The sequence below is a fragment of the Grampus griseus genome (genome assembly GCF_964374135.1).
Source record: "Grampus griseus genome assembly, chromosome: 8".
In the NCBI taxonomy this organism is placed as follows: domain Eukaryota; kingdom Metazoa; phylum Chordata; class Mammalia; order Artiodactyla; family Delphinidae; genus Grampus; species Grampus griseus.
The window spans coordinates 107,428,901-107,453,161 of record NC_139002.1 but is presented as its reverse complement, the minus strand read 5'-3'; the positions used below and the strand labels follow the sequence as shown (position 1 = coordinate 107,453,161).

At 55.6% G+C, this 24,261-nt stretch overlaps 1 protein-coding gene across 1 annotated transcript in view; it reads left to right on the top strand.

Moving 5' to 3' along the window:
* The window catches only part of SHANK2 (SH3 and multiple ankyrin repeat domains 2), a gene marked incomplete at its 3' end in the record, with an annotated part of 537,007 nt that overhangs the window by 377,570 nt on the left and 135,176 nt on the right, over positions 1-24,261 (top strand). Inside the window, exons 16-17 of the mRNA XM_082660603.1 lie at positions 7,431-7,513; positions 9,097-9,221. Of these exons, the coding sequence (XP_082516729.1) occupies positions 7,431-7,513; positions 9,097-9,221 (208 nt within the window). The remainder of the gene's footprint in view (positions 1-7,430; positions 7,514-9,096; positions 9,222-24,261) is intronic.

The following is a 24,261-nucleotide window of genomic DNA, read 5'->3' as shown; positions in this document are numbered from 1 at the left end:
GCTGGGCCGCCTGCCCACACCTGGCATCTCTGCCCAGCTGGGACACCTGTTGAGGCCCCTGGCATCCCCCTTGGAAGAGCCGACGGGCTCTCTGTGTAGCCTCATCCTTCCTGACTGGCAGAGCCCAGAAGTTTCTAGGACAGCCGCTGCCATTCGCCGTCCCTATAGGCCCCTCTTTCTAACAGCGTCCCGGTTCCCACCTCCATCGGGCTCTGTCACCGAAATGCGTTTCCATGGGGAGTGACGCACACGCGGCTTCTCTGGGGCTCCGTTTCCCTGCCCTAGAGAAGGCGAGATCCCCCCCCACAAGTGCTCTGGGAGGAGCACTCAGAGGTGGTACATGTGCCCGCCTCTCCTCCAGGATCTTCCCCGGGTGTCCCCAGGCTGCCCACGTGGCCTCCGCTGCTTTAGAAAGACCCCCCTGGGGCCCTGCACCCTGAGTTCCGGCCGCCCCAGCCCAGATCTAATCAGCTGTGTTCATCACGCCCACAGCCTGCATTCAATATACCTTCTTACCACACACACAATAGTTCTGAAATGATTTTGGTAATTTTGCCTTTGGACCCGTTTGCCTGTGAGTAGCTCGGAGCAGGAAGACCCCCAGCGGCTTCTGTGATTTCTTTGCCTTGAGCCACCTACCCACGAAGTGTCTCCAAGTGAGAAAATCTGACTCGCAGGTAGTTTTCACGTGCAAGCGTGCGTGATGGACACAGAATTCAGCCAGTAATGAAGTTGACCCCGTGTTCAATTTCAGAGACACTTAATTAAACACAGGCTAATTTCCATGTTGTTTGCTCTTTGGAATTTGGAGCCAGTGGATTTGCTTTTCCAGCTTGCAAACATGTTTGTGGGGTCCCCAAAGCTTTGAGGCACTGGGGGCTGGGTTGTAGGGCCCAGTTGCCGAGACAGCCCTGCTGCCTGTGCCCGGCAGTCCACGGAGCCCCTTCCGCAAAGCTGAAGGGGATCAGCGCTTCTGACCAAGGCACCGCGTCCGGCGTGTGTGCCCCTCCTGCACCCGCGTTTGTGCCTCATCTGACATCCTCTCCTGCCACAGGGCCGGGCCGGCCTGATGACCTGCAGCATCTCTGGCCAGCATCTCGTTCTGGTGCCTGGGAAGAGCTGTTACACCAGCAACACAGCAACAGCAGACCTCCCTGCGTGAATTGTTGAGCAGGAAACATGGCTGTGGGACAGAGTTTCTGCCCCATGCTTAAGTCAGCCTTGGGCTATCCCAGCGGGATTCAGGCCTGGCTGGGAAAAGGCTAGTGGGGAGAGGAGTAGATCAGCCGCTTTCTGTCGTTTTGGCCTTCCGGGTGATACTAGGGGGAAGCATGGGCTGTCCTGGGCCTGCCTGAAGCTGCATTCCAGCCTCTTGCCACCCCTGGGCCTTGCTCTTGGTGTGCAGGCGGCCCACACCCACAGCCTGGTGTGATCGGCCCCTCCTGCCTCCCAGGTGGGCCTCAGAACTTTCATTCCTGTGGTTCCACCTCTGTCTGGAATATTCTCCTCTCCCTCTTTCCTTCCCCAGCCCCTCAAGCCATTCACTCCTATTCGTGCATTGGTCCTCCTCCTACAGGAAGCCCTCCAGCCCCCTTCTAGTTCACACAGCACTATATCCTACACATCTGTGTGATGGTTGGATTCATATTTATCTTCCCGCCCGCCAGGTGTATGAGCTTCCTGGTGCTACTGTAACAAGCGACCACAGAGGGAGTGGCCGCAAACAGCAGAAATGTGTCCTCCCCCAGTTCTGGAGCCAGAAGTCTGAGACCAAGGTGTCGGCAGGGCAGCGCTCCCTCCAGAAGCTCCGGGGAGGACCTTCCCTTCCCTCCTCCAGCTTCGGGTGCTTCTCGGCTAGTGGCTGCGTCCCTCCCGTCTCTGCCCGTCTTCACACGCGCGGCCTTCTCTCCCCTGAGCCTCTGTCTCACATCTCCCCCTTTTCTCTTCTAAGGCCCGAGCCGTTGGTTTTAGGGCCCTCACTGAATCCAGGACGAGCTCTTCTCGAGCGCCTTAACCAATCACATCTGCAAAGACTTCATTCCCAGATAAGGGCACGTTCACAGATATGGGGGACTGGACGTGAACAGAATTTTGGGATCCACATTCAACCCACTACCCCTGACATGTCCACGAGGGCCAGACTGGGTCTGGTCTGTTCCCTCCACAAATGCCGGATATCCACTCCCTCACCTGACGCTTCAGGTGAAGTAAGATATTCGGTAAGGAAGGGCTGCATTCATTTATGAATTAACGTGGTAGCTTAACCATTGGCCCCAGTTGCTTCTAAACTTTGGTTCTAGGCCAAAACCCAATCCCAGTGGAGCAGAGGGAAGCAATGGAGCTGTTTGACTCGTCAGGGTCACATCCCAGCCGGGATCCTGAGAGCCCGGCTGAGGCCATCTGGTCTACCCCAACCGTCCTTGTGTTCAAAATTAAAATGCCTGCAATGAGCCTTCCCACGTGAGACAGGGCAGACAGAGCCACCCCAGGGCCCCACCTGCTCATACATCTCAGCTGCCCAGGCCGGGCTTCCTGTGGTTTCAGGTTTACAGCTCCTCCAGGATCAGACACCACTGCCAAGGGAGCCCGTTCAGTGACTGACAAATCCTAAATGCCAACTGTCATCGCTGACACCTGCTACCTTCTGGGCCCAAGCCAAGCACAGCCTTCTCTGTAGGCCCATCACGGGGCCACAGTTAAGGCCACTTGAGGCCCGGCCGCCTGCAGTCTTGCCAGGCAGGCACCGGGAGTGTCTTCAGGCCTGCCAGTGGCGCAGGGACTCTGAGGCCCTCTCTGGCAGCCAACCAGTTTCCCACCATACTCCTGCCTCGCTCCATGATTTGGCACACTCTTTCCTGCTGTGTGCATAGGGCTATTAGGGAGTGAAAAGACGGAAACATGGCACGGTCTGTACCGTGTGGCTCCCAGGAGACTTCCAACACGGGGCTGTGTCTGCCAGTGTTGATGTGGTTCTCTGTGGATACCTCCTGATTCCATGGCGGCCCAGCCCCCAGGTAGACAGGCATCTATGGACATCTCTTGCATTCCCCGAGGCAGCCAAAAGCCTGCACTCCGTCTTTGCATGAACTCGATGAAGGTGGCTGCCCCTTCCTCGAGGCCCTTTCCTTCCAGCTGAGCCAAAATCACTGCAATAAACATATGGGTCTATGATGGCCACGACGTAATGGCATTCTCCGTAGTTGTACTGTGCGCAACCTGAGCAACTGTACTTGGCTGGGCTGAATGCCCACCCCCTTTACCTTCCACAGCTCCCGTTAGAGGAATCTGCCAAAGGAGGGTACACTGGGGGTACGTTAAAGTGCTCTCCTGCCCTGTTCAGAAAACACATCGGAAGAGAGCACAACGGGATTACATTTTTTTCTCATTAACAAACAGTTAGAATCTTACCAAGAGTAGATGTTATGGCACGTAGGGAGATTCAGAGAGAAAGGGGCGTGATGTTTACTCCCAAGAAGCCCACAGGTGATGGCTTTGAAGGTGAGAAGGGCCCCATCAGAGGCTGGGACAAGGCTGGAGGGAACCCCCGTAGAGAGATTATGTGATGGCCCCTTGTCAGGAGGGCTTGGGTGGACGTGGCCGGCAAAGGGAACGTGGAACAGAAGGAAGTGAGGTACTGCGAGGACGTGGGTACACGATAAGGCCAAGTGGAGGGCGTTTCAGGGGAGTGAAACTGAGCATATGGAGGAGACTCGGCCGTGAGGCTGGGCTGCGATTGGGGTCCAAGGCAGGGGGAAGATGCAAAGCAAGGTGGGCGTGATCACTTTGGAGTTGGGCTGTTTGCGGCCCTAGGCCCCGTCCCCAGGGACCAGGTGGTGGTGGCTTCTGCGTGCACAGCGCGGGGAGCAGCACGGGGACCGTGCATGTGCCGAGGTCCTGCCCCAGCGAAGTCAGATCTCGCGCGTTGGGGCTGCACTGGAGGGCAGCTCTGCTCGGGCGGGACCAGGGCTGGCCTGGGCGGAGGTTCAGGCGGCCTCTGGCTCTCGCGGCTTCAGCGCATCTCTGGCGGCAGCACACAGAAGCCACGTCTTCCGGATGCCGCGGCTGCCGTCCTGAGACGGTTTTTAGGTTCATAGAGCAGCCAAAAGAGCCCCCTGGGAGACTCTCACCTGGGGAAGGCCCTGCCCTGAGGTCTGCACTGTGGGATTTCCCATTCTCATCCCACGCGGGTGGTCGGGCCATTCGGACAAAACTGGACATTTGCTCCTGTTTTAAGGGAATGACTCTTGTGTTGGAGTTTCCCATCGCTTCTCAAGGACTGCTACCCAGATTGTAGGTTTCTAAGAGCCCGGAACTGCCTTTCCCGTCCTGGGCGGGGCCAGCTGTGTGCAGTGGGCCCTCCACAATGCTGAGCCGCCCTGCCCTCTGGGGACCGTCCCGGAGACCTCTTCACTCGAAACCCTGCGGTCTTCCTTCGGCCACTGCCACCCCTGTTTTGCACGCCTGCGTTCATGCCCATTTTGCTCCATTTCACGTGGCCCCGTGCTGGGTAACCCCAGGAAGAGGTCGCTGTCTCCTGGGGGGTTCGGCACGTGGGGGTGCTGACGAGGGCACCTTCCCCTGTTGTGAGGGCAGGGGCACTGCCCTCACTTGCTCTCAGAGTCCCTGCAAGGCAGGAATTACTGCTCCCACATTGCAGATAGGGAAACTGAGGCTCTGAGAAGCTAAGCTGGTGAATGCCCAGGTTGGGATTCAAACCCAGGTCTGTGTGTGAATGAAGGTGAGATGGGGTCATGACGGGCAGGGCACCGGGGGCTGTTTAGCTACTGAACTAATGCAGGAGAGAGGAATTCAAGCTGCTTTCTTCAGATCAGAGACTAAGGAGCCGGGCGTTTTCTCGGTGAGCAGGACGGCGTAGCCACACAGCACAGGGCCAAGACAGGCAGCCACGAGCAAGTCGTCAGGAACCGCCGCGAGGTTTAAGAGGGGACTCAGGAGAGGGGCTCTGCCGTTAGCCTGGGAGGGGTCCTTACAGGAGGAAGAGGGGGTTGGCACACGCCAACGATGACCCCGCTCGGGACGGTTGCTGTTCTTAACACGTGCTGCGTACCTGGGCTCAGATGGATTGCTTTGCTGACTCCTCGTGAGGTCCTCAAGGCGTGCCTTGCTATTATTCCCATTCTGCAGAGCGGGACCCTGAGGCTCTGAAGGTCAGAGTGACCTTGGGGCCAGAGCAAAGCCGGGATCTGAGCTGAGCTCTGCATGACGCTAATGCCTTCCCTCGCCCTCCACGGTCGGTAGGGAGGGAGTCAACCAGTGGCCGGCCAGCCACACTGTCCCTAACAAGTTCCCCGGCCTGGGGGACAGCTGGAGGGTCCAGCTGAAGGTGTCGGGGGTCGCCTGCCAGGCGGGTGGAGCCGGCCCATGGTGAGGCCACGAGAGGGGAGAGCGGGACAGGGTCACCTTGGAGCCGGGCGGAGGCAGGCGTCGGGGGCCACATGTGTCCCCAGGGGGGCAGGCACCATCCTTCCAGAGTTTCAAGGGGCCGCTCCTGCAGGGGGACGTGCAGCTGCAAAAGGTGCGGCTTCAGCAGACTGGCCCTTGGAGGCCTCTCGCTGGAGGAGCAGGTGGCGGGTTTGCACCTGCCCAGCCAGGGCGCCCTCAGGCTTGAGAAGTTCAGAGGTGGGGAGAAGGGGTGGTGGGGAGACAGTTGTGTCTGTATTCTGGTCGGGGAAGGCACGGGATGGAAAGGCGGACAGGCCTGGTGGAGGGTCCACTCCCCCCAGAGCCCCGCCCACCAAGCCCCTCCCCTTCCGCTCCTGTGGTTCCCGGGTCCTGGCTCCCCGCCAAGCGGCAGTTAAAGCAATGGCTCCCTGGGGCCCCCCCCCCCCGTACTTGGCAGGCTGAGTGAGTGCCCAGGGACTGAACCCCGGCCCAGGTTCTGAGAACACCCTGGACCAGTCATCCTGGATTGTGTGGTCTGCCTGTTGTCAAGGTGTGTGTCCCTCCCTGCTTTCCTGGAAGGCAGGGCCACGCCCACGAGTTCCTTTGTGCGGCACCTCTTGCAGAGCTGGAGGGCTCAGCAGCGGGTCCGGACACCTGTGTGTCCTCCGGCTGCGTCCCCCACCTCTCGGAAGCCGCCCCGGCTCGTCCGTGCTGTGCGATGCTCTCGGCTGCTGGCCCCTGCCGGGCCACCCTACCTGGGTTGCAAGCGGGGGCCACGAGCTTCCTGCAGGAGGCGAATCCAGTGCTGGGCAAAGCTGACCTTCAGTCGTCTGGGACTTCGAGCCCGTCCCACCGTTCGCCGTCTGCATCCCCAGGCCTCCCCCTCCAGGACAGAGGCCTGCGGAATTGCTGGGGGCCCGCCCGCCGGCGCCCTTCCGCCTCACCCTGCCCTCCCACGCCAGCCCCTTAGGACCCTGGAGAAAGCCTCTCTGGGCTGCCTCCTGCCCCTCCCCTGCAGCGGCCCTGCCCGCCCCCTCCGACTTACTTCCGGGGCAGCAGGGAATCCTAGAGGGATGCGGCCCCCGGAAGGTGGGCGGGGTGCCGGGAAGTCCACCTCGGTCCTGCACCCGGTGCCGCGGGCGGTTGATCACGTGGCGACGCGCCCGTACTCTGGATGGTGGGAGGCTCTGGCCACCGAAGCAAAGTTGGAGCTTTGGGGTTTCTTTCCTTTAAAAAAAAAGCAAAAATTCTGTGCCAAGAGGCAGCTGGTGTGGCTTTAGACTGTGTCTCCAAGGGGGAGCCTGCAGCCCCCTTTCTCCCCATCCCCACGCCAGAGGAGGCCGGGTTGTCAGTGGCTTCCGTGTCACTGGAGTGACCTGCCCCCGCCCGCCGGCCGCCCCCTCCGCCGGCCTGCGGTTTCTCCGCGCGGGATGACGCCCGGCCGCCGCCGCCGCCGCCGGTGGCATTGTGGGCTCCGCGGAAGACCGAGGGGGGCCCGCGTTCCCCCGGAGCAGAGGGAGGGGTCGCCGCGTCTCCCGGTACCTGCGGCTGCAGGGAGCACAAAGAATGTGATGTTTTTTTAAAGCCCTTCGAGAAGAAGAAAAAAAAAAACAAAGCCTGCCGCCTCCTGTCCGCTCGGGCTGACTTCCTTGCGCCGCCCTGGATGCTGCCTCCGGCCCGGGCTCCGTAACGCGCGGCCTCCTCCGTGCCCGCGGGCCACTTACTTTCTCTGCTTTCCGCTGCCCAGAGCCAGCCCGCGCTGCCATCACCATGTATGACTCCTGCCTCCTGCTCGCTCCCGCTCTGCCTCTGCCCGGCCCCCCCCTCCGAGCCCGCCTATCCCGTTAGCCTGCCCCCCAGCTGCCTTCACTCCTCCTGCACCCGGCTTGCTTGCCTCCATGCTGCCTGGAGCCCGCGAGCTGGGGTGATTAATTGGCTATGATGATGAACGTCCCCGCTGGAGGATCGGCCACGGTGATGATGACGGGCTACAGTAATGGGCGCTATCCCCGGAATTCTCTCTACAGTGACTGCATCATCGAGGAGAAGACCGTGGTCCTGCAGAAGAAAGACAATGAGGGCTTCGGATTTGTGCTCCGCGGGGCGAAAGGTAAGAGCAGCGGCTCGCAGCCTGGATACATCCACATGTGTGTGTGTGTGTGTGTGTGTGCACGCCTGTAGAAAAAATGTTCCCCGGCTCAAAAAGAAGCCCTTTTCCTGGGGGTACTCGGTTGCTAGACAACCATGTTCTTTAACATTCTGCCTGTTAAAACATCGGGGCTTCCTTTAGGAATATTTTTAATTTTCTGTACACAATATTGCTCGCTCTCTCCCCCCCCCGTCCCTCCCTCCCTCCCTCCCTCCCTCTCTCCCTCCCCCCACTCTTTTTTTTTTAATTCCTGGGTTTCATCTGTGTTTCATGGTTTAGTTCAGCCTGATTGTGGCTGGCTTCGGAGCTCCTGGTCTCAGACGCCCAGAATTACCCGGTCCCGAGTTTTGGGCACCTCAGAACTGCCCCGTTCTGGGAGTGGGCCCCAGCTCCGAGTGCGGCAGGCGTGCGGGTGCCCGCCTCTAAGGTGACTTTGCAAGATGGTCCCCTCCGCCGTGGCCCAGCCGGCAGCATACGTGTCACGTGGCCTGCAGTGAGGGCTCCAGGAACGTGTTCCACGGCAGTGCACCCACTGCCAGCCCTGAACTTGGGGTCTTCCCTTTCAGAATAAAACAAAATGGCATCGCGTCCCCGTGCGAGGAGACATCTGTGCCCCGCGTGTGTGGGGAAACCGTGTGCAAGTTTGATCTCGGAGCCTCCGTGCCACGCTGGGGGTCCCGCACCTGTGCTGGCCCGGGAGGCCTCCTTCCCCGGTGGCAGCCCCACCTGCTCAAGGCCCGGGCTGCCCTGACAGCAGCTCGTCCAGAGGGAGGGAGAAGAGATACATCTGTCCCCCGTGTGTGTCCATGACTGTCTGTGTGATGTCTCCCCTCCCCCGACCGAGGCCGCCTTCCTCTTCCCACCCGCCACCCCCGGCCTCACATGGCCACCCAGGAAAGTCCACCTCTTCCCCTAGAGTTTCCCTCTGCAGCTCTGGGGCCCAGAAGCCAACACTGGCTCTGCTGAGGAGTGGGGGCCCAGCCCTCCCATGGACGCTGGCCGCACAGTGGCCACAGAGAGCCGGGCTCCCAGCAGAGAGGATTCATAAGCGGATTCCAAATCTGCAGCCACCCACTGGGTCAGCGTTCTGTTCCGTCCACGCTCCAAGTTGAATTCCCTTGGTAGCGAGTCTACGTAGATGTAAATTTGGCAAGCAGTTCAGTGTGGTGTTTCTGTAGCTCCATGTGGTTATGGGGGGAACTTTTCCATTTATAGAACTGAAAATGTTTAGTCACTGATGCTTTTAAAGAAAATGACAGGCGTGTACATACAGACATGGACAGGGGAGCACGTTATCCTGTGTTCTCAGCGCAGAGGCCAAGAGGGATGGTGGTGGCACCAAAAGGCAGTTGGCTCCGTCGCTTGACTTGGTGTTGACCCGTGACCAGGAGTACCAGCCCCTTCCCAGGGGAGAGCTGGCCTGGGCCACCCACTTCCCACGGAGATACAAGGGCCTGCTTTCTCCCAGGGTCCCGTGGGAGGCCTGGGCTACCAACTTGGAAACATCTCCCAGGCTTGTAACGCGGTATACCTTGTCTTCCCAGCGGATACGCCCATCGAAGAGTTCACGCCAACGCCAGCGTTCCCAGCCCTGCAGTACCTGGAGTCCGTGGATGAAGGTGGGGTGGCATGGCAGGCCGGACTGAGGACTGGGGACTTCTTGATTGAGGTAGGGACAGCGGTGTTCATATCCTTCTGCTTGGGGAGAGTGCCGCCTCTCGTGGGGTTGGGGTCTGTGGTCTTGGCAGCGTGGTCACTGGGCCAGATCTGGGGGCGGGCATGGAGGCTGCCGTGGACCGGGGTTGCTTGCTTATTTCCACCCACGGTGGATGCCATCTTCTGAGGACTGTGCGTTGGGGTTGTCTTTGAGACTGTAGCTTTATCTCTTTGGAGGCTTGGAATGTATGTAACTTGGCCGTTGGTCTTGAAGTAGGAGGTAGACGGAAGAGAAAGGTGGTTGCCGTGATGTCGGGGACACGCGTGGACGTGTGGTTGTGACTGTATGAATAGACCCAAGAGGGGCCATGGCCCGTTCTTGTGTCACGAGGGCAGGCTGGAAACCGCTGTACTCTGGCTGTTGCTCACGTGAGGTCTGTAGCGTTGGTGGCCGAGAGTCTGTTGATTTTTAAGTCGAGGTAACTGACCGGTTGGATGGATGATGGCCTTCCAACACCAAGGAGCCTGGGCAAGGTGGGTGGCTGGAGTTGATGGTACAAAAAGGAAACTTTGAAACTCAGACGCTGGGAAAACTAGCTTTTGCTAGTAGGTGGAAGGAGGGAGAGTCCTCTTCGTTTAAAAAAAATCTCACTAGACGTGAGTGCCCGGCTGCTTCAAGCCTCACCTGGAGTCGCCATGTTGGTGTGTCTGAGGTACCAAGCTGCCGGCACACTTGAGCTCCCCGCCTTTTGCATGTTTAGGTGTTACTTTCAAAGGAATGTGTTACCCTTTGGAAATATCAAGGATAAAAGACTATGTTATACCTTGAAAAAATTATTTCTAAGAGGCTTGGTGAGCTCAGATGGCCCCCGTTGGGAGTTCATGTTTCTTGCAAGAGCATTCCTTAGGGCTCACCCTCAGCCCTGTCTCATCTGCTCCGGAAATCCACCTGTAGGTGGAAAGAATGGGTGCGTGGTGTCCAGCCGGGCACTCGGTGCCTCTGCCGTGGGGCCGGCCAGACACTTGTTCGTTCTGGAAAGGAGGAGATCCAGGCCATGGCGAGACGGCGGCTTAAAGCCATTTCTCTCCACGATGCCTAACCTTCCAAGGGTGCTTTTTGAGCTGCAGTTCTACTCATGATCTCCTTGGTGTTTCTGAAGACTATGAGAGTGTTGGAAACCCGGAAGGAAAGGTACTGTTGGAGGAGAGAGAGCCCTGAGACAGAAGGTGCTTTACCTTATACCAGGCATCGTGCGTCGGTCTCACTCTACGTGCTGAAAGATGTATTTAAATTACTACTGACCAATCAGAGCCTGGCTCGGATGAAGAATTGCACTCCTTTGGATTCTTGTCCACTGAAACTGTGGGATGCGTACCCAGCATGGTGGAGACTGAAACCCGCTGTGGTTTCATGAGTTAACTCGATTTGTAACCTCATGAAAATGCAGAGAGACTGGGTTGAATCATCTTCTGTAGGTTGCAGTTGTGATGTAAGTCCCGTTCCCGTGTGTGTGTGTGTGTGTGTGTGTGTGTGTGTGTGTGTGTGTGTGTGTGTGTGTGTGTGTGTGTGTGTGTGTGTGTGTGTGTGTGTGTGTGTGTGTGGCAGAGACAGAGAGAGAGACTCCAGTAAGTTGCCATTGCTGGTTTTCGGTTTTAAATAATAAATGAGGGCTGCAGAGGCGGGAGCATCCCTGGTTGTTAGGCTCATCAGATTGTTTCCTTGATAAACTAGTCAATAAAAGAAGCGTGGGACGGCCGCAGAGCGTTTGCTGGGCCCACCCCTCTCCCAGGAAGCAGACGTGCCCGCAGCGCACACCTGGGCCAGGTAGAGAAGGCATGCCACCTGGTCGGATGGATGGAAGGCTCCATGGAAATTAGGAGCGTTAAGAGTTTCTGCCCTTCTGTTTTCCAAGCGCCTCCTCTGACATTGCTTCTAACCTCTGCTGTGCAAACGTATTTGCCACTTTGGAACAGCATTTATATTCTGGGCAGCCTCTGAATTCCAGGGTTCCAGGAATGACTGGCCCTGAGCTGCCTTAAGGTTATGTCTGTCTTATTATGTCTCAAATGACCTGAAGGAGATGTGGGCCCAAAACAGCCCCAGGCCCTACAAGGCTGCTCACCACGGGTCCTACTCTAATGGGGAACACAGTGGGCCGGCCGGTGTGTGTGGTGGGGGGCCTGGGAACCTCGCTCCTCCCACTTCATTCCAAGGCTGCCTCATGGGGCTCAGAAATTCTCCTTTAGGAGCTTGGGTGTAAAGGACTATCTCCACTGAGTTGTTTTCCCAGCTGCCGGATTCCGCCACTGGAATAGTAAAATCGTTTATAGCCTTATAGGTGCATGTTTTTTCCAACAGAAGATCTTTCTATGTTTTTCAGTGAAAAGCTTCAATCGTGGAGGGATTGTTTTAGACAGACTCACGTGTCATAGGTGGATCTTTGTTTTGACCGGAAGCCATCCTGGAGCCTGGGGTTTCCGGGCTCTTGGTCAAGTGCAGGGTCCTGTTTGGAAGCTGCCCCGAGGGCGGGCAAACTGTCCACATCTCCCCACATCCCCCCCCCCCCCGACCCCGCACCCTCCCGCAAGCCTTCCTTTCTCTTTGCCCTTGGAAAGGAACTCAAAGCGTGTCCGACTTTTACTTTCACTTTAAAAACGCGTGCTGCAGTGTGAACTCTGGGACCAAGAGGCAACTTCTGAAGTGAATGTTCACTCTTCCGAGTCTTCAGCTGCTACTGAATTTCATTTTTCCTTCTTGGACTTTGACGCACACACGGTCATCTTGCCGGCATCGACCCTGTCGAGGGTTTCCTTTGTGCGTGCCTTTCTTAGGTGCTCGTCCTCTAAAATGTATATCTCTCTGCCTTGCCCTTGGGGAGGAGTCTGTTCTTTTGTTGTTGGTATTGTTTCTTTGTTGACCACGCCCCTCCCTCCTGCCCAAAAGCCAAAGGTCTGAATGAAGTTGTGTGGAAAAGGCTATCTTCCAGTTGGGAATTACGATGAAATAGATGGGCCCTGGTGCGCCAGCAGGTTGTCATGAAATCTCATCTCAGGGGTGGAGAAGGGGAAGTGGGCGCTCCGTGCATGGAGACACTCGAACAGGCGGCTCTGTAGACCGTGTGTGTTTACAGTTTTCAGATCAGCTTGACGTGCCAGAGTCCCCCGGATGGCTGATGACACTGAAGCTTCCCCAGAGAGCTGTTAGGGGCAGCGGGAGTGGACAGGGTGGGCGGTGGGCTCTGAGTGTCCCTTTGGGGACCTGGGGGGGCGGGGAGTGATCCTCAGAGAGGTGGACCGGGGGCAGTGACAGCCCAGAGGGAGAAGCAGGCGGGGGAGTCTGGGCAAGTTTTCTTCCTGTGCGGGTCACATTTAAGGTTGGGGCCTCCACCAGCCAAGAATGATTAAGGACCAAAAGGAAGCCCAATTCAGACTGGTTTAAATCACAGACGTCTCGGAGAGTTGCCGTCGAAGCTGAGAGGCAGTCAGCCTCAGACACAGTGTGTTGAATACTCCGTCTGCTATTTCTTTGAAATTATCTCGGTTCAAGCTCCTCGACCACAGGAGGTGGGGCAGGAGAGACCGCTTGCCGGGAGGAGTCGTCAGGAGGACGTGGATGGGGTGACAGTTTTGCATGAAGTAATTAAGGAGACTGGAGGTGGGGGTGTCATTCTGATTCCTGCAGGGACTCAACAAACTGGAGTGCCCGTCGGCCTCACCCAGTGAAAGCCGACTGGGCACCAGGGTAGCCTGCAGACCTTTCAAAGACACTGAGACCTGGGCTGAGCCCACACCCACAGGATCGGAACCACGAGGCAGGAGCATCAGCGTTTCTAGGGAGCTTCGGTGACGCCGCCGGGGGTTCCGCTGGGCAGGAAGGGTGATGACCGGCTGGCCTCATTGTTCTGGCTCTTTGAACATCTTAATTTAGCGTTCTAACAAAAACACAGAAGCAGGCACCGCGCTGGTCTCACTGGCTTTTTTCCACAAGCCTCCCCATTTGGAAACTCTTACTTTCGTAAACTCAAATATCCTGTATCTCAAGAATTGCTCATACTACAACTAAACCGTAAACATCTGAAGAGCAAACAACATTGACAGCAAATACAACCGAAGGCCCGTGTCCTTATTCGGAGTCATCGAGGGTGTATCTGCCATGCACTGCAGTGTCTCATCCGACCCTCACAATAATCCTGTAAAATAACATCGGTATTATCCCCATTTTACAGATGAGGGGACTGAGGCACAGAGAGGTTAAATCACTTGCCCACAGTCACGCAGCAGGGGAGCAGGGATTCCAACCCCGGCTGTCTGAGTCAATAACACCACAGCTCAGAGATGCTAGGAGATGTTTTGATGGGCCGGATGTGTACATGGGCACAGAGTAAGAAGAAACACGGGCAACGAGAGGCCAGTTTTTATTTTCAAATTAGCAAACACTTTTTTGATGACTATGCCTGTCGCTGGTGACAGCACTCCTAGGTTGCCATGTGAAAGGATAAATTGCCGTAAACCTTTTAGAAATTGACGGGGCAGGTATGTGATGAGAGCCATAAAGCTGAACCGGGAATTTGACATCGAGGAGCCCATCCCCCACCCTCAGGGAATGATCTAAAAAACAGGCAGAGATCACAGTGCGGCAAAAAGAAAAGGGTGGAGGTAGAGGGGGATGGTGAAGCGGACACCATGCATCTGTTGTGGATTTATAAGAAGGCATTAAAAATTATGCTTGCAAGAAGTTCTCACTACCAACAGGAAACGGTTACCTCATATTAGGTGAAGAGGACAGAATTAAAGTTATCTGCACAGTATCCTCTAAATGATACCACCTCCCCCCAGTATAAGCATAGGAAAAAAAGGAGAGAAAGTATTAACCCCTAGGTGATGGGATCCTGTGTGATCATTTTCTCTTTTGCAGACCTCTCTCTATTTCTCAGATTTTCTAGAAAGACAGCATTAACTTTTGACAGGGATTCATTTCACAAATGGAAAATTATTCCTTAGAAGAAGCCATCTCAGGGAGACGGGCAATGTCTCAGCCTCCGTGGCCACAAGGAGTTACTGTTTGCTTTCAGGTCAACAGCACTGTGGTGGGCGTTAATTATTCTCCTGGGGCCAGCACGCCCCAACCTGATGCAGTACGGGAGACTCCCATGGTTTTTGTGATTGTTTTCTTAGTCCTGAAGTGGCCAATCTCGTTTTGTGTTAATTTCCCTAAATAGGTTTTCCCTTGCAATTAAAGCAGGCAGCAATATCCTTCCTCCTAGGAAAGTGATGCTTGAGTTTGCTAATTACTTTTTCCTCCTATTAAATACTTGCACTAAAGATGGCCTGGAACTGATTTATAATCTCAGTTTGCATTGAAGTGAGGACGCTGAGGGATGCCCTGGTGTTTTCCTTAGAGACCGTTTGAGTACCTTATAAAACGTGTGTCAGGCTGCTGCTTGGGAACCGGGACTTGGAAAATGTAACACAGATCCTAGCTGCACGTTTGCCCAAACCATTACTTTCAACCCAGCTGGAGGTATGAACAGTTGTTACAACCTGGTGATAACCGGTCAGCCTCCCCAGCTTGAAAATTCAGTATTACACGGAGGAGAGTAAATAGTAAAGTCCAGGTGATTCCTGATCGGTGGTTATGCACATCATCAGTCAGCACACGCTTCCTGGGTCTCAACATTCCCATCAGCAAATTGGGCGGTTGTGTGAATTAAGGCACCGGAGGTGAACTACAGTCCCTTGGTGTATCCGCGGACGATTGGTTCCAGGACCCACCGCAGATGCCGAAATCCATAAATGCTCAGTGTCATAGTCAGCCCTCTGTATCGAGGATTCAGTATCCACAGGTGTGGAACCTGCAGATACGGAGGGCCAACTATATAGTTATTGAAAAAATACGGACATGAGTGGATCCAGACAGTTCAGACACGTGTTGTTCAAGGGTCCATTGTATGTGCCACCCGAGCTCTAGGCACGTGAGCTGCTGTTAGCCCCTGTCGTGTTGGCTAGGAGACCGTGCAGGGCTAGCGGTGCTGGGCATAGCATCCCATCAGTATTTGTTGTTGATCATCATCTTGTCCTTCATCATCATTAATGGTGCCTGACTCAGGAGATGAAACCAATGATGATTAGCTGAACCAATAATAACGATAAGTCACACGTAGAGGACATGGTTGCCAGGGGGAGGCAGGGAGGGGGAAGGAAGGATGGGGAGTTCGGGATTAGCAGATGCAAGCTAGTATACATAGGATGGACAAATAACAGGGTCCTACTGTATGGTACAGGGAACTATATTTAATATCCTGTGATAAACCATAATGGAAAAGAATCTGAGAAAGAATGTCTATATACATATAACCAAACCACTTTATTGCACAGCGGAAATTAACACAACACTGTAAATCAGTTATACTTCAATTAAAAGATAATAAGTCATAATGTTATAATAATGACAGGTGATTGTTACCACTGTCGTTTCCAGCGTGTAGCTGTTACAGAGCACACCCGCCACGGGCCAAGCACATACAGTCGGGCACTTCCAGCCAGGAGCGCTCCGGCTGTAGCTTCGTGGTGCCTCTCTGTGGAGGGGACATCAGCTAATGCAGACACCCACCCCGCCCCACCCCAAGCCCCAGATATCCTTGGCAGGCACTGCCTCCGGCTTTGGCTTGAACCTCTTTTCCCCCGGCACTCGCTGCGTTGCTCAGTCCTGTTTTGGCGCGAGTCTGGCTTTAGGTAATCTTGGAACTCCTGTTCCTGATTCTCATTTTAGCCTCTAGCAACAAATCCCAGAGACGAGGCCAGAGCCCTTCGTGGTCTCCCCGGTGCCAGCATTCCTTCTCAGCCGCGCCACACCGCTCACTTTCTCTGTCTGGCCTTCCAGGGTATCATGAGAGCCTTTGTCACACGTCCTGCTGGTGGCCTGTGTGGCTGATCTAGGAACTCTACCCACCGCCCTCCCCCGCAGAATTCCTCGTATCTTATTTAAGTCATTTTAAATGGGCATTTATTCAATAACTAAGCTAAAGAGCGGGTGGCAGATGTTGGCAGGAAGCTATAGGGCGACTGGCGAATCCTTGACCTTGAATCATGTTGATACTTTGGTGGTCAAGTTTTGTCAGTTTCATGTTAAAAGACAAGTAGGTTCCAGTGGCTGTCCCGGGTCCCTCCAAACGTGAACTGTCTCCGTTCTGAAGCTCTGCGGCTTCTTGCTGTGCTGGTTTTGGAAAAGACCTGGGCCCCCTGGCTAGCTTCCCACTCCAGCCCCCCTGCTCCTGGGCTGCCAGCACCTGAGCTACTGTAGGAGGGGAGGCTGTGGCCATCGTGACCTGCCTCTCTGTCACCTTGCCAAGCCTTTGCTAAGGTCTAAGCTTCCTGCTATCTTCTCAGTGATGGTTGAAGAACATTCCTTTAGTAGCAAAAAAAAGTCAGCGCAGAGGAGTTCGGCTGATTTTGTTGTTTTTGCCTTCAGAATATGTCAGTGCCCAGGGCAAACGGCTGTCATTAAAGTCTTTGCCCTCCAAGGCTCCTACCACCGGGGTCTTTGCTGTCCGAGGTCATAGCACTGGGGTCTTTGCTCTCTGAGGCTTTAAAGAGGGCACTGCTCTTGGGAAGCCCCTGGAAGGCTGGGAGGCTGGTCCCCTTTCCCGCACGTAGACATAGCTCCTCCTGTACCTAGAGAATAGTTCACTTTGTCCTCCATACTGACTGAGAACAGGTGGTCCAGGCTGAGGAGTAGCCCAGAATCCTGCTGAGAAGGTGGATGCGGGTGGCGTAGCGATTGCAGATGTGAATTCTTGGCTCGTTCATTTTGGGGTTCTAATTTGAAGTATCAGTGATTTCAATTTCAGGCTAAAAAAAGATTCAGAGTCACTTCAGGGGACCACGGCTGCTGTGCTCAAGGCTCCGCGGGACTGGCAGATGGCAGTGCACTGGGTTGGATAGGGACAGAAAGGAGCCACGGTCAAGGGCACAGGCTGTGCAATGTGATCTGGGTTTGAATCCAGGCTCTGTCGCTTCTTCACTGTGTGAACTTGGGCAAATCTTTCATCTCTTGGCCTCAGTTTCTTAAACTAGATAAAAATGTGTGTGACGCATGCAGTTCCTGGCAGAGAGAGCTCTCGACCATCGGTGGTACTTGTCTAAGTCATTTTTGCAACTTCATTCATTCACTCCCGCAGCACACATTGGGTGCCCACCAGGTGCTGGGCTGGCGTGCAGTTGGGAGAGAAGGCACGAATCAGACACAGTTCCTCGAGGAACTCACAGTCTGGAAGGAGGGCAAAAAGTAGGGTATGGTGAAGGCCCCCATTTAAATCAGGAAAAGGTCTTCATGAAAGAGGTGGTGTTGGCTCAGTGCTTTGGTAAGTCGGTGGGGTTTCGACAGGCAGAAAACTAAAGAGGAAGGGGTTCAGAGAAAGCTCAGGGGGTCAGGAACATTCAGGGGGGGTTGGAGAGAGGTCAGGTGTTGTAGAGCTGAGAGGCTGGTCCAGGGAGGGCCTGGAATGTCAGTCTAAGTAGGTGCAGCTATGTATGGTTGGTCAGTGACAGGGAGCAACAGAAGGGGGGGGGGGGGCATGACTGGACCTGTCCAAGGTACTGAATCTCTGTGGCGCATGGAGTCTCTGCAGGGTTTAGACCTGTCCACGGTGCTGAAATCTATCCAGGGGTCAGACCTCTCCAGGGTGCTGAACCTGAGAGCCGAGAGGACGGAGCCTGCCATCAGGAGGAGCCTGGTGCAAGGGCTCAGCACTTCCCCTCCCGCATTCCCTTCTCCTCCCATCTCTGCGTCCTGTGTCCTTGGCCTTCCTGGACACAGCAGCTTATGATTCAGTGAGTGTGCTTGTCTGCTTGGTGGAGACATCTCTTCCGTGAGGAGGGGTGAAGGAATCACTGCGGTTAAGCATCTGTGCCGTCCTGTGCTCTAAGCCAACTTGAAGTCTCCGCTCACACATCACCTTCTCAGGGAGGGCTTCCCAGCCTCCCTCTGGTTGCCCCCGACACTAATGCTTCCTCCGTGTGCTTCCTCGGTTGTCCGAATCTTCTCATGTGTTGGGTGGTTGAGTTATGTTTGTCTCCTTCCCAAGAACGCCTGCTCCCTCTGGGCTGGACAGTTTGCTGACCTGGTCTCTACTGTGTGTCTAGTACCCAGCACAGTGCCTGATACATAAAAGAGGCCCCAAGACACGTTCAACGGTGGACACTCCTGGGAAGTAGGTGTTTTATGCTCATTTTGCGAGAGATTATGTAGCCTGCCGGGACCCCGCAGGGAGATCTGAATCAGGTGACTCCCAGGCTTGGGTCTGGTTGATACCCTGGGTAAATCCTGGGTCACTGAAATGTAATCTTATAATGAACTTCCTCAACCCAGGAAGGATGCTATATATCCAGCCCCAGTGTACACAGGGTGAGGTTTGCAGAAGGCATGGTGAGCTGAGATCCCCACATAGGAAGCTTCTGGTTCAGTCTTCTCTGGTGGGCCTCTTGATTCGCCTGTAAGGGGCCCTCCTGGGTCTTTTCCACCTGCCCTCCCTCCCTCCCTTCCGACCACTCACCCACCTCCCAGTGAGCTCTGCAGGCCCTCGTTAGCACTGAGTTGTCTCTGTCCGCACTCCCCTTTTGTGGGGAGTTCCATGATACAGCGGTTAGGTTGGCAGATGAACTGAAGGAAGGCCTTGTGCCAAATGCCCTGTGGGATCTTTTAACCGATGGCGTTTGTCAGTCTTGGGCATGAGGGGGTGTGTGTGTGTGTTTGCGCCAAGAATAAATAGAGTTGAAATAAGAAGGAGCGGGGAAGGGGTCATGGAAGGCCACAGTTACCGTCTGATGCTGCAAAATCCTGGGGATGGTCTCCTTGCTTTTGTGCCATGAGGCCAACCACCCGCCGGCCGGTTTCCCACTTCCCTCTCCCCGGGGCCTTCGGTTTCGTATGGCAAGGTTTTCAGTGCGCATCCTCTGTGCTCGGCCCTCCGTGGGCAGGGCTAGGGGTCCTGGGGATGAAAGAGGCCATCTCTGACTTGAGGGGCCAAGTGTGTGGGGAGAGGGAGGCCTTTAAACTTGGCTGGCGTGCAAAGGGAGGAACGGGTTACTTGGGCAGGTGCAGGAGATGGCAGATCAGCCTTGACCTTGGCCCTCTCTCCCTGGTCTCCCAAGTGTGTGTCATACCCCCTCCCACCCCCAGCACTTGCCCACACTGCTGCCTCCCCCTCTCTCCCCTCTTTCCTTCCTTCTCTCACACTCGCTCTCTCACGGTTACCCCTCTTCCACCTCCCCTTCCTCCAGCAGGGTAACTCCGGCTCGCTCTCAGATTTCTGCCCGGTGGACCCTCCTCCGGGAAGCCTCCCCAACATTCCCCATGACACCTGCTCACTGTCAGCGCCTGTCACTGACCCTGCCTGGCCTGGAAGCTCCACGAGCTAAGGAGCCATCCAGAGCTGAGCACGTGGCAGGCACTCGGTCAGTATCTGTGAAATGATGGAAGGCACAGCCTGGATGAAGGCTCAGAGGCAGGGACGCGTGGGAATGTGTGGGGAATGTCGGGAGGTCCAGGACGGACAAAGGAGACGGGACCTGCAGACCAGGGAAGGCCTTGAGGACCGAGCTGAGCGGTGGGGCCTCACTCAGTCACTGGAAGCGGGCATCTTAGCGGGGAAGTCCATGGCCTGTGGGTCACCGAGCTGGGGCCTTGTAAAGAAAGGGGGTGGAGGCAGAGAGGCCAGATTAGAGGCTGCTGCCCTTGAGAAGCAGGTTAGAGCAGGCCTTAAAAGCACAGTCCCAGGAGGCAGCCCACCTGGGTCCAAATCCAACTCCTCTACCTATGTGCTGTGCGGCCTTAGGTAAGCCACACAACCCTTCTGTGCCTCAGTTTCCTCATCTGCAAAGAAGACGCATAGTATACACAAAAGGAACCATTACTATTGTCATTGCCATTGCTGTTAGCGCATGGGAGGGATACAGAGCCTTCCCGACCAGGCCAGGCCCCCCCCTCTCCCCCTAGGCAGGGTCTCACTGCCCGGGAACCTCTCCCCATGGAACCCACCATTGTGAGGTCAGGTGTGAGCCCCAGGACCCCCAGTGTCCAGCACGGGTCCTGGAGAGCTGGGGTTGGGGCTGAGAGAAGGAAGGCAGGAGGGCAGTGCTCTGCCCGTGAGCTGACCAGAAACCAGCTGCCTTTTGTGGCCACCCGTGGCTGCAGGCTGCTGGGAGCTCGGTGGCGTGGCTCCTGGTACAATGACTTGAGTTTCTAGATTTCTCCCCAGCAAGGATGCCGGACTGAACATCCCATCCCCACCCCCCACCCCCCGCCCATTCCTACCGTGTCTCCAGCATCGGCTACCAGTGCTAACACACATCCCTAAGCATTCCGCGTGTACTGATTTGTTTAGGCATCATCAGAAGCCTGTGAGGTGGGTTCTCGCACTGTCCCCGTTTCTCAAATGAGGAAGCTGAGGCACAGAAAGGTCAGATTAGCAGGCTCAGAGTCACAGAGCTCCTACAAGCTCTACCAGCTGGGTTTCCAAGGAGGTCTGGGCCCAGCGCCATGTTCTGACCACGTAACACTCCTGCCTCTCAGACATTCACACTGTCACCCAAGGAAAAGGTCGGGTAATGCCACCAGGAGACAGGGTTACTATAGCGAGGTTTATCTTGGGTTTTTATTTCTTTGCGTGTGTCTGTTAGAGATACGTTTTGTCACGTGTGTATACACATGTACTTTTCTCCCTGTGTATGTCTTTTTTTATTGTGGCGAAATGCACATACCTGAGAATTTATTATTTAATCATTTTTAAACATGCAGTCGAGCAGCATTTAGTACCTTCACAATGTTGTGCAACCATCACCTCTGTCTAGTTCCAGAAGATTTTCATCACCCCAGAAAGACAGCCCCTGGGCTTCCCTGGTGGCACAGTGGTTGAGAGTCCGCCTGCCGATGCAGGGGACGCGGGTTCGTGCCCCGGTCCGGGAAGATCCCACATGCCGCGGAGCGGCTGGGCCCGTGAGCCGTGGCCACTGCGCCTGTGCGTCCGGAGCCTGTGCTCCACAACGGGAGAGGCCATAGCAGTGAGAGGCCCGCGTACCAAAAAAAAAAAAAAGAACAGCCCCATAGCCATTTAGCAGACACTCCCCATCCCCCCACCTCCCTCAGCCTCAGGCTACTGCCAACGTGCTTTCTGTCTCTATTGACTTGCCTGTTCTGGACTTTTCATGTACGTGGAATCCTACAGCACATGACCTTTTCGCCTAGAATGTTTCCAAGGTCCATCCGTGTTGTAGCCTGTGTCAGTGCTCCTCCTCCTATGGCCAGATAACCTCCCATTGGTGGTTGAACCACGCTTTGTGTATCCATTCATCGGTGTTTGGGTTGTTTTTACCTTTTGGCTACCTGTGAATGATACTGCTGTGAACAAAAGTGTACAGGTATTTGTTTGAGTCCCTATTTTCAGCTTTTGTACCTAGGAGTGGGCTTGCTGGGTCATAGGGTAACTCTTTGTTTATCTAAACGGCTGACCCAGCCTTGGGTTGAATCAACGGCTGTTCAGTGAGCACTTAGTAAATAACCCTCTCGATGCTGGGCCTGGTGGAAGAAGCCTAGGAGCAGGGGAAGGGGAGCCAGCCCAGCCCATTGGAGCCAGAGCTCAAACCCACTGGCGACATCACTGCTGGACGGCATATGCTGACTGCAAACAGCATAAACAACAGTGAGGACAAGACAAAGGGAGATGCTTGAATTTCCTGAGCACTTCCTGTCTGCCAGGCTTCACTTCTGGGATTTCACGTGCTGAACCCACTTAACGCTCAGCTGAGTTTGAGTACTCCTATCAGCAACTTTTTCTGCACAGGGAGGCTGGAGCACAGAGAGGAAGACTCACCTGCCTACAGACACACAGCGAGTGAGTGGCAGGGCCGGGCTGTGGCCCAGGCAGGCGGCTGCTTCAGAGCCCACATCGTGAACATCTCTACCACACGGCCTGGAATAGGGAACGGAGTAAAGGGCCTGGCCAGGGAGGGACAGTGGTGGGCTGGAGGGTCGGGGAAGGCTTCCTGGGGTGCGGGATAGTAGCAGAACCGACTTCCCAGGAGAGCGTGGGATGGGAGATCCACACAGAGCGCCTTGCCCAGCATCCACAACACAACTGACCAAGGGGCAGGGCCTTGAGAGATGGGGGCCCGGGGGACAGTGGGGTAGGGACATCTCCCAGGGTTGCTTGGCACCCAAGCTGGTCAGGGGAGGCAGGACATGCCTCAAAGGGCTGCATCTTCCCCGGGCGGGTAGTGTTCATCTAGAAGGCATGTAAACCTGTTGCCCCTGGATTTACAGAGGCTGAGACGGGAGATGATAGAACCAAGGAGGACCAGGGGCCAGAGGGACCATAGCAGGGGCGGCGAGAAGGACTATGGGACAGGTTGTGAGGACGGGCATATGCCTGGTTCTGGGTGGCCCATCATCTTGGAGGTCATGGGTGGGTCACCTGCCAAGAGGGCCAGAGGTGGGGGGAATAGGAGAGCCTAGAAAAGGGACACCTTAGATGGAGGAGGCGTGGGTTACAGCGTCCAAGGGGGCAGTGGGGACAGCAGGGTCAAGAGCAGGAAGGGCCGGTTTCAGCTTTAAGTGATGGATGTTCACCCAGATAACGGGGTTCACGGCCACTCGGTCAGAATATGCAGCTGCTGCTGGCGGTCAGCTGTGTGCAGGACACGCCAGTGTGTCATTCCACACTCCTCCCAGCACCAGGAGCTCAGTTCTGCTGATGGTCCCATTTTGCAGATGAGGAAGTTGAGGCTCAGAAAGGTCACGTGATGCGCCCAGACTCACACAGTTCTCATGGTGGGGCTCGCTTGACCCTGGAGCTCGGACTCGAGGGCTGCAGTGTCCCCTGTCATATCTTTCCAGGTGGATCCTACTGCCCAGCCTGGAGGCCCAACTGGAGATTATGAAATAGTTCAGGTCTTGAGGGGAGGCACTGACTAAGCAGATTGAAAGTCCATGGAAGGTGAAGGTCATAACTCATTAGAGGACCCCTGGGGAGCTTCCTGGAGGAGGTGAAGGGACCTGTCTTAAAGCATCAAGGGAAGTTGGTTAAGGATGGGAGCAAAGCAAGAGTGCCCCATCTCCTCTGTTCTCGCCAATGTGTGTTATTCCAGAACTTTCTCTACAACTGACACACCTCAATCCAAACTGGCTCGGCATGCAGAGGGAATTTACTGGTTTGAGTAACTGAAAATCCCAGAGATGTTTGGCTTCAGGTTCAGCTGGATCCAGGTGCTCAGGGATGTTCCCAGGGTCTTACCCCCTCTCTCTGTTTTCCTCTGTGTTGGCTTCACTCTCCGGTGGGTTCTCCCCGTGAAGGTGGCAGATGTGGTTTCCAGCAGCTGCAGGTTCTCATCCTGTCCACTGAAGAACCCCCGCAGAAAGAGAGCATCTCATTGGCCTGCTTTGGGTCACATGTCCATCCCTGAGCCAGTGATTGGCTAAGCCGCTGGAAGATGCTGATTGCCCGAGTTGGATCACATGCCCTCCCCTAGGCCTTGGGCTGGGTCAGCCCCCTTGGCCACAAGGACTGAGAGTCGGGGTGGGTGGGCTCGCAAAGGAAGGTAGAGTTTCAGGTGTGAGAAAGAGGAAGGTGAACCGCTGGGTAGGCAGATTCAGCAGAGTTTGAAACTCATTTTAGGCATGGACTGAACACGTGGGATGCAGTGTGTGTCTGGGTTACATGTCTACAGACTTACTTTGAGCAACTGTTACGTAGGGCCAGGCCTAGTGGCTGGGAATCAGAAATGAATCAGACCCAGTCCTTCTTCCCAAAGACCACGGAGTTAGACTCTCCCCCAGGCCTCATGCCCAAGAGGAAGGCATCCATCACACGTTAGTATTTCCTCCGCCAGCATTTTCAAGGGGAGGGAAGGAGTGAAAACTTGAGCTGGAAAACAGGAGGAGTCGAGGGAGGACAGAAGCTCCTGGCTGTCCCCAGCAGAGCTGAGAGGGGGCAGCCCTGGGGGCCGCGCATATTGGGAGAGATAAGCTGTGGCCACACTATGCATTAATTTTGAGGGTGGGG